Raw genomic sequence first — 10,355 nt, 5'->3', positions numbered from 1 at the left:
GTTTCATACGGATTACATAATCTGAGAATATTTGTTTTCTATTTGAATTTTTTTTCATTTAAAAGTTTCACTCTCTATAGATATATTTTTCATGTCTGTAATAAGGCAAGCATACACGGAGTTTCGAAGTGACGCACTCAAGTTCACAGAGGCCGAGACGGCAGAAAACACATCCTGTTTGCTTTCATTATTTTACTAAAGCGCAACGTTTCGTTGTTATTCTGAGTGTGTGTGTGTGTGTGTATATATATATATATATATATATATACCTTGCTACATGTACTGCATTAGGCTAACCGAGACTTGTCAGTTGCTCTTTAGTTAGTTTTGATTGCTTCTATCGTCCTCATTTGTAAGTCGCTTTGGATAAAAGCGTCTGCTAAATGACTAAATATAAATGTAAAAATTCCTTCAATTTATGTCTATAGGAACTTTTTCACCCATTTTATCATCCACCAGGCCAAAAAATAAATAAATCTATTGCTTTGAAAATTAAATAGTGATGCTTGCCTAGTAAAGACCTCAAACTGAAGATCTGTAAGAAGAATATAAATTTACATTGTATTTTATCAACATTTCATTGACATGTTTATCAAAAGGAAGAAATGTAAGGTAGGTGTGTAATTTGGACAGCAACCTGCAATGGAGTTTCCTGTTCAGCACTGATATAAAACAGGATTGTGATCCTAAGCTGCCCTGTAGCTGTTGGCACACTGTTACCTTTTCAAAACCCATCAAAGTTAATCTGCAAGCTATTGGCGAGCGGCTCTGATGCATAACCGCCACCAGCACTGACCTTAAATCTGTATTTTGCAGACTTTGCCATTTTGTAGCACAGTGTGAAATGTGAAGGCTGTAATAATTCATACTGACACAAGTAACAAAGCATTATTTCTGTTGTGTATCGTCCTACGGTTATCACCGTCATACTGAAGACATTCACAGCTCGAGCACCTTAATATCTTAAGGAGATGCAGGCTGTCAGCAGTTACCAGATAAAATGGATTAAAGGAACACACAGCGCTGTTATTTAATCCTGTTGAGCACAACAGCAACGGCCACTTTTTCAACAGCTTTGGTTCCAGAACTATTTTTTCTAGTTGAAATAACACTTGGACTAAGACTTGTGGCCTCTACAGAAGCATATATCATCGCTTAACAGCCTCAGAGCTCGGGGTAGGTCTGACTCGAAAGGTTCGTACGCTATCGCCGAAAATCAATTTCTCTGTGGAGAAAATAAATGGGATTTTTTTTACTTCTGAGACCCAGCAGTTTTCTCTCTATTCTCTCACTGGAAAACAATGTGAATATTTGTCTGATGGGAAATAAGCTACAGCAAACAATTGGGTTTTATTGTGACTAATTACACTAATGTTTCATTAGGCTCTTTTGTAGGCTTCGATGCTTAATGAAACTCATTGGGAATAAAATGAATGATATGGATCTTCTTTTTGTCTCATATTCTCTACTGTAGGTGGTTGAAGAATTGCTGCGAAGGTTTCTACAGTCGCAGGGAGAAATTATAATGGAGTCTGTAATGACAGAAGTCCATCTCACAGAGGATCTGTTGAGCAAGAAGTCTCAACTAGTACAAAGACACCTTACAAATCAACCGGTTTTACCTGGAAAGAGCTGTGTGGCAACTCCCACAAAATCAAAGAAGAAGAGAATTTGAAATACAGTTCTATAAAATGTCTATTTTGAGATATTCATGGAAATTAAAGATTGATACCAGCTCTATGTATATGTATGTGCTGTGTGTAGAGGCCACATCTATACTAGAGCTAATACGGTTGATTTCTACAAAACCAGTTGACTCGTATTGACCAAATGGAGTGATACATTTCGGAGATTCACACTCGCATCCAAACAAATTCCTAAAAATGTGGCCACAGAAAACCAGCTGCTCTGGTTTTATTGACTGCATTTCATTAAGCATATGAACATTTTGGCAGTGATGCTTCACTACTTTTAAAATAGTTTATGTGCAATTTCTTCAGGCCAAAATCAAACCAAGCTTGTTTTATACAACTTAAAGGGACAGTTCGTCCCTTTCAGTCGACCGTTCTGAATTTCAAACCTGTATGACTTTCTTTCTTCTGTGAAACACAAAAGATTATGTATTTTCCTCTATATAATTTACGTTACATTTCTTCTACACACACAAAATCTCATATACACTACTATTCGAAAGAGTCTGTAAGAGTTTAATGTTTCTGAAAGAAGTCTCTAATGCTCACCAAGGCTGCATTTATTTGATCAGAGATAAAGTAAAATGTTGAAATGATATTACGATGTAAAATAACTGTTTTCTATTGTAATATTTTTTTAAATGTAATGTATTACTGTGATGCAAAGCTGAATTTTCAGCATTAAAAAAAACCAGTTGTGTTGCTTTATATTTTTGTGGACACCTTAATAATTTTTTTCAGATTTTTTGTTTTTAAGAATAGAAAGTTCAATGGAAAAGCATTTATTTGAAACACAAATCTTTTGTAACACTATAAATGTCTTAACTGTTACTTCTGATCAATTTAAAGCATCTTTGCTGAATAAAACTATTAATTTCTTTCAAAAATAAACAAATCTTTCTGACCCCAAACTTTTGAAAGGTAGTGGAAATTATTCTAGCAGAATAAATAAAAAGAAAAATATTGTTCAGCAAATTCCCTGATAAAAACAAAAGCAGATTATTTCACACTGCTTGCTATGGAACAAAGATTCCAGAAAACAAATTTAAGCTTACATAATATCAAATATATAATCAGGAAGACTATTAAATTATTAAGCTGATTGAGGAGAATAAGGATATAACTGAACCCTGTAAATCTTTGGTTTACTTTACCAGGAAGAAGTGTGCAAATACGTGCTACAGAAAAGTTGACCTTCATTAATCTCAGTACGCTACATAGTATACTGCAGAGCCCAATTACCATCCATTCCATTAGGTCCCAAACATCTCGGCTAAACTCAAACACATGATGGCAGATGGTGTTTAGTTGGCTCGAGCCTTTCTGGAGTCTGAGCCAGTGAAGTTGAGCATTGTCTGAACCAGCTCTGGCAAACCATAGTTGTGTTTCCAGCCCCAGTCACTACGGGCACTGCTGTCATCCAAGACCATTGGCCAGCTGTCAGCTAGAAGAAATAACACAGAAACTATTTGAAAGTGATAAAGAAAATGGGTTAAAATTACATAATCTGTTAACTGTTTTTTTTTTTTTTGCATTGCATGTCCACCAAAGATCATGCAGTGGATGATCAGAATACATTGCAATGCAATGCAATAATCCACAAGTAATCCACACCACTCCAGTCCATCAGTTAACTTTTAATGAAGTGGAAAGCTGCATGTTTGCATAAAATCAAAAATTTAAACCGTTGTTTCTGGCTAAAATATGAGTCTATAATCCATAATAACGCTTCTACTAGTGAAAAAGTCCATCCCCTGTTGTCCCCTCATCAAAATCCACCCACATATTTGTTTAGTCACTGAAGAAAGCAATATTATGGTTTACAGACTTTTAGCCGGAAACAACAGTTTGAAGTTAAAAATGCCTTGATGTTTCTTGTAAACACACAGCTTTTCACTTCACAAGATGTTAACTGATGGACTGGAGTGCTGTGGATTACTTGTGGATTATTGTGGTGTTTTTATCAGCTGTTTGGACTCTCATTCTGACGGCACCCATTCACTGCAGAGGATCCACTGGTGAGCAAGTGATGGAATGCTACATTTCACCAAATCTCCTCTACATTTGATGGCCTGAGGGTGAGTACATTTTCTGCAAATTTTCATTTTTGGGTGAACTATTCCTTTAAAAGCTATGGTGGATGTTAAATTGAGTTTGGGTTATTTGTAGAAGATTTTCATTGAATAACAGACTCTCACCAATAGCCTGTCGAACTGGGTCAATCTCATAGGTGACCTGCAGGTCTGGCAGGTGCCTCCTGATTTCTTTTACCAGCTCCTCTGGAGTGAAGCTCATGGCACTGATGTTGTACGTTCGCATGCCGAGTGTCTCAGGAGGAGCTTCCAGAACCTCCAGTGTGGCTCTCAGACAATCATCAATGAACATCATGGGGAGTCTCGTGTCAGGCCTCAGATTGCACTCAAATCTACCCGCTTTCACAGCATCGTGGAAGATCTGAGCAGCATAGTCTGATAGAAGAGACAGAATAAATGGAAGCAAAAGGTTTACACATATGCATTAGCACAGATACTTTAGTATTATTTAATATTATAGTATTTATTAATATTTTGAACTAACTTTTATTTTTATATTTACATTTTTCATTTTAATTAAAGTTTTAGTCATTTTGTTATGTGCTTCATTTTCAATTTCTATTTTTATTTCAGTTGTCAAGGCAACAATTTCTTTTAAGTTTTTTAAGTTTAGGTTTTTCATCTAATATTTGCTCATTTATTTCAGCTTTATTTAAATTTTTTATATTTTTTGTTTACAATAAAAACACAGCAACATTTCTAATTTTCCTTTAAGTATTTTAAGTTTACGTTTTTCATCTAATATTTCTATTTTATTTCAGCTTTATTTAAATCTTTAATAGCTTTGGCAACATTTGTAACCTTTTTTCTATTTTATTTAAACTTAATTTTAATTTTTAATAGCTTTCAATAACAGGTTACTGAAAATAAATAAGTTTAAGTGTTTATTATTTTAATCTAGTATTTTCAGCTTTATTTTTATATTTCTATTTTATTTCAGCTTGATTTACATTTATAATAGTTCTAGTTTACAGTAAGAACACAGCAACATTCTCTAATTTAAGTTTTAATTAAATAATTTTTTTAAGGTGTTTTTTTTTTATTAAGTTTTTCATGTAATATTTCTCAGCTTACCTGTAGTTCCTCCACCGGGTTGAGAGTCTGCAGAAATGATTCCTGGGTATCTGAGACAGCGGAAGTCAAGACCATACCTGTGATGGTAATACTGTAATACACGATAAAGAAATGTAAAGATTTGAATAATGCATCACAGCTGATACACTGCAATAAAGAAAAACAAAGCTAGAAACCTCATGAAACAGGTTTAAGTATTTGTTTTAAGTATTTCCTGTAGTCTCATTTCTTTTCATTATTAATATAATGCTAATACTAAAATCTCAACAAAGGTTCAGGATTTGCAGGTGTTCTCTCAAAAGCATACTGACCTCTCCCATTAGCTCAGCATGAACCTTGGAAACTCCGTAAATGGTTCGCGGTCGTTGGATGCACAGATCGGGGGTGGGGTCACGAGGGGACGTGGGGCCAAAGGCTCCAATAGTGCTGGGGATGAAGAGACGGAGCCCATGTTCTGCGGTGATGTCAAGAATGTTGTGCAACCCTATGAAGAAAAGAAACATCAGTGTACCTTCCCACTGAAAAGTGACCGAAAATGACTGACCTCGGTGACTAACCAGTGATGTTGACGTCACGAGCGAGGGACACATTGGCCTCTCCGACTGCACTCAGTAGGACGCTGTAGTGAATCAACCAGGAGATGCGGTTGTTTACAACAATCTCACGCAAGTTCTTGTAGTCCAAAATGTCAGAATATATAAAGGGACCTAAGGTGAAAATGTAATAGTCCAAAATCAATATAAATAAATACAATTAAAAATAAATAATATGCATACAAATTATTAACATTAACATTTGTATTGTGTGTGTATATTTGCATATATTAGTATAAAAATATTCATAAATATAGATCAATATATTATATAACTATAATATTAAACTCACGTACATAGTTTCATATACAGTGGGTACGGAAAGTATTCAGACCCCCTTAAATTTTTCACTCTACATGTAGCCTACATACAACATTTTTGGAGAATTGCGACTAAAATTTCACACCACAAGTGAATAGAATAAGTAAACATTTACAATTAAATGACAAAAATTAATATAAATAATAAAAAATGTCAAATAATACTATTTGTATATATTTTAAGCATTTTTATTAATTTTTGTAATTTGTATTATATATTTTAAATATTAATTAACATATACATACATTAATATGTATTCTAAAAATACAATATATTTAAATTCAAAATATAGATCAGTATATATTTATAAACTCATATTTGTGCATACATCGCTTTTGGAGAAGAATTGACTAAAATGTCCCAAATGTGAATATATTGACACTTATGTTTTCAATAAATAAAGGTACATGAAGTCAGCATTTACAATTAAGAGCCAAAAATCGATATAAATTATCAAACATTTAAAAAAATATATATATATATAAATCACTAAATTAAAAATACTGAAAGAGGAATATCAATGTTTATATATTATAAACATTGTTATTTATTTTTGTAATTTATTTTATTATATATTTTATTTCAATATTCACATTTACAGATACCTATAATATTAAATATTCTAAAAACTAAATATATTTAAATTCAAAATATAGATCAATCTATATTATTAATAAACTCTTTGAAACTGAAACATTTTAGTCATATTTCTTCTCATGTAAACTCTACATGTCTACATGAGAAGAAATATGACTAAAAATGTTTCAGTTTCAATGATGCTGCCCACCATAGTGAATATATTAACACTCACCGCTTTGGTAAACATGAGCTGGAGGCTTCCTGATATCAGACAGAATTACATTATATTTTCCAAACTGCTTCCTGTATGAAAAGGGAAATAAACAAGATATTTTTTAGAATGCTGTGCATAAAATATCCTTACAACCTGACAGATATTACTGCGACAACCCTAGATTCTGTTTAGATTCACTTTTTTAGCCAATCAGAAACAGCCCCTCCCTGTCTGCCTTTCACATGGTGACATCTGGTTGGCTGAAATGTCACAGGGGGCGGGGTCTTCGGTGTGAAAGCTTTAAAAGCATCTGAAAGCGCTTCAGTCTCACCTGAGCAGTTTGGCGAGCCCCACTCCCAGCTGACCCAGACCTCCTGAAATAAAAAACAGACAGAAAATATGATTAAATCTCATCATCAGTGATGTGTTGCCATGGAGACTACATTTCATGCTTCAGGTAACCAGGGAAACATGGCATCTAAAGGTTTATATAACATCCATTTAGGCCTCAAAGCTTAATCCAAAAGGCAATCTTTAAAAATAGGTTTACACAATATACGGTGCATCACAAAAACAATCACTTGTCTCCTGCTCTCATACCGGTAATGAGAACTCTGGGATGATCAGATTCAGAGAAGGACACCGAGTGAAAACTGGCATCGGATGCGACCTGGCGCAGAGAGAAACTGACACCACGAGATAAAACAGCGAGAGGCTGAAAGCCACAGACGGGTGCCAGACCTCTCACAGCTCTCACACAGGACATCTTCTACAACTGCCAAAATAAAGAGATGAATAAAGAACATCAACATACACCTTAATTTTAAAATTAGAGCAGTGCTGCCATAAGTTTGAATGTGTGCGGCTTCCGGTTTCATTCGCTTCCAGTTATTTTACCTGTACAATAACAGTCGCTCCGTAAAGCTGCTTGATATTGCAAACTGGTTTGTGTTATAATGTTAATTTAATTCATTATCATAATCATAAACACACTGGTTGGTATCGCAGATAGTTTTGTCGTTTGCTGCACTTATTCCTCTAGTTATTAGTGGTTAATGACTCTAATGAGTAGCCTACACTGTAAAAAAAAATCCGTAAAATTTACGGTAAAAACCGGCAGCTGTGGTTGCCGGAATTTTACCGTAAAAAATACGGTAGCAATGTTTTAGGTTTTAACTTAAAATTACAGTTAAATACCTTAATTTCATTAACTGATATAATATTAATATACCAACCTATTGAAGTACTGAAATCTGTTTTGTACCTTTGTAATACACTGATAACCACCAAATGCAGTTGGTGATGAGAAAGTCACATGATGAACCAAAGCCCATTACAAGCAGCTTTTAAATAATAACATATATTGAAGGTGCACAGTGTCATTCACACAAACACTAAACACCATCATGGTAACACACATGAAACTGAAATAATGCAATTAACATTCATTTAACAACATTAGGTGTAACGCACAACGCTAATATACAAAACTGATAAGAAAAAACTAAGAAGAAACATAGTTATTTCAACAAAAAAACATCAAATTTGAAATGTAACGCAGGGAATTCTGGGAATGTCAATTTACGGTTATTCACTGTAAATTATACAGTCTTTTTCACTTCCAAAAACGGTATACTACCGTAAAATTAATGTCCAATACATGTAATGTTACTGTAGCATTTTTACCGTTAAATTCACGGTAATTTTTTACAGTGTAGCTACATTGCTAATAAGGTGGATACATATAAATGCACATTCAAAAAGTATGTCTTACTCAATTACATATTTGATTTGAAATATCACAATCTGAAATATTTCTTCTTTAACATTATTCCTAAATTTTTCAGTCTTGCTAATTTCACAGCTGCATTACAGACATCCTAAATAGCCTATAATGCAGAGGAACACACACACACAATATATATATAATATATATTTCTAATTTTGTAATTTCATCTGAATATCAACATTTGTAAGAGAGAGATTTAGTCAGTCAAAACAGTTAATTGATCTAATTTTATGTTTCTGGAAAGTAGGCTAATGATCTATGACAATGCGTTATGTTTTTGTGTCTATAATGAGGGATTTGTGGACACATTAACATGTTTTGATTTATGGAGTAAAAATTATAGTTTTTATTTTGAAGTGAAAATATTAAATTAGACTCGGGTAAGATGTGGGCCAGAATTGACAGAAGGCCCTGAGTGCCATGTTAATATTTTTTAAATATTTTAACTACTTATTACAGTTAATGGAGCTATTATTCAATATTTTAATTAATTAGATGTACGTCTCAGACAGCTTCACTTTTCATTAAAACCTATAGGACAACTGAGTAAAATCAATCAGTTTCAATTCATAGTGTTGCTATATACTGACACATCTTAAAGGGGTCACATGATGCTTTTTTAAAGTTCATTATTTTGTGTATTTGGTGTAACAGATTTAAAATATGAGCAATTAGGTAAGTCATAGAATAAATTCACCTTTCAGATGAATCTTTTTTACTGGGATTGTGCTTTGTCTGTAATCAGTTATCCAATTATTCAACTAAATTGTCAAAATGCAATTTAAATAGAAGAGTTGATTTAGTATTTTGCAATAATTAAATTTTAATAATTATACATATGAATTAAATTAAAAGTTATTTATACATTCTGTAAAAGTTGGAGTAATGGGGTAAGATGGCCTCTTTTAATAATTTTACACTTTGTGCAATGACAACTAAATGACTAAATATTTCTGTTTATTTCCCCTAGTAACACATTGGCTGATGCATCATCATCTCGCACGTGCTAAACTTATATCTTATTTCTAAAACAAGTTTTCATGTGGCCTCCATATAAGACAAAAAGCTCAAATCTGTTAGTTTGAACAAAAATCAACCCCTGGGGCATTAAAGTGCCTGTCGCTGAAGAAAGACCCCGCTGCTGCCACCTTCTGGTCGTGGCTATAACAGTTTATTAAAAACCCAAAGACCAACGTTTAAACTCGTTTCGGTTTATTATTACTATACCACACATAGTTTAAAATGAACTGCTTGCCACTTCTAAAGTCACATGACTTACTTTCCGAGTCTAATCTGAATCTGAAATAACTTGTTTAAAAGAATCATTCGACTGAATTGAGTTACATGAAGGTCACAGTGACTCTTGGTCCCAGCAGCGTGATTGTTAGTGGCTGTCAAGCAAGATCCTCACCTTGGAAATGATTTAAATCCCCGGACAGATTCTTCTTCTTTTCTTCACTTTCCGATTATATTAATTAAATCAAGTGTAGTGTTTCTCCTTACACGACTATACTAACGCAGTGTGCAGGAAAAGTGCTTCATCACACTGATTTCTTTAGCCATCAACACCAGTACCTGCAAACAGCCTTTGTTGTGACAACACGCTGCCAGTGATGATTTCACTTTTGGTTGCTATATGTATGGCTTCTGATTCTGAATCTGTTATAATGTGTCAGTCCGGCGGGAATATCAAAGGCTCCGGATACACGCGCTGTTACAATGAAACACGTTCCTGCAGTATCTCACGTCATTCACGTGCAGAATTATGATATCAAATGATGGCAACATAGATAAAAGAAGAATACTGATTTACTCACCGCCCAAATGGCTAGGATAAAAGGGGAAAGAAAGAGGTAAAAGACCTGTGTGCTCTTATGCAACTACATAGGAGTTGAAGAGGATCAGGTGTAAATGTCTTTGACAGGACAGGCCATCAGTTCTTCACTGACCATCAGTATTGCATCAACTGCGGGTCTCCTATACGGAGAGTCGCTGTCTGCT

At 34.0% G+C, this 10,355-nt stretch overlaps 1 protein-coding gene across 1 annotated transcript; it reads right to left on the bottom strand.

The window, feature by feature from the left end:
• Nucleotides 1-2,814: 2,814 nt before the first annotated feature.
• On the bottom strand, nt 2,815-10,250 carry LOC107734279 (L-threonine 3-dehydrogenase, mitochondrial-like). The gene is made up of 9 exons (XM_016546197.1): nt 10,172-10,250; nt 7,166-7,340; nt 6,897-6,939; nt 6,584-6,654; nt 5,416-5,565; nt 5,170-5,342; nt 4,859-4,949; nt 3,890-4,159; nt 2,815-3,135 (listed from the first exon to the last, which is right to left on the bottom strand). The coding sequence occupies exons 2-9, from the start codon at nt 7,329-7,331 to the stop codon at nt 2,996-2,998; spliced, it is 1,104 nt and encodes a 367-aa protein (XP_016401683.1). The 5' UTR covers nt 7,332-7,340; nt 10,172-10,250; the 3' UTR covers nt 2,815-2,995.
• Between the last annotated feature and the right edge of the window lie 105 nt (nt 10,251-10,355).

The sequence above is a fragment of the Sinocyclocheilus rhinocerous genome, unplaced genomic scaffold (assembly GCF_001515625.1).
Source record: "Sinocyclocheilus rhinocerous isolate Xijiao unplaced genomic scaffold, SAMN03320098_v1.1 scaffold853, whole genome shotgun sequence".
Classification (NCBI taxonomy): Eukaryota; Metazoa; Chordata; class Actinopteri; order Cypriniformes; family Cyprinidae; genus Sinocyclocheilus; species Sinocyclocheilus rhinocerous.
Note: the sequence above shows the minus strand (reverse complement) of the source record. Positions and strands in the feature narration are given on the sequence as shown.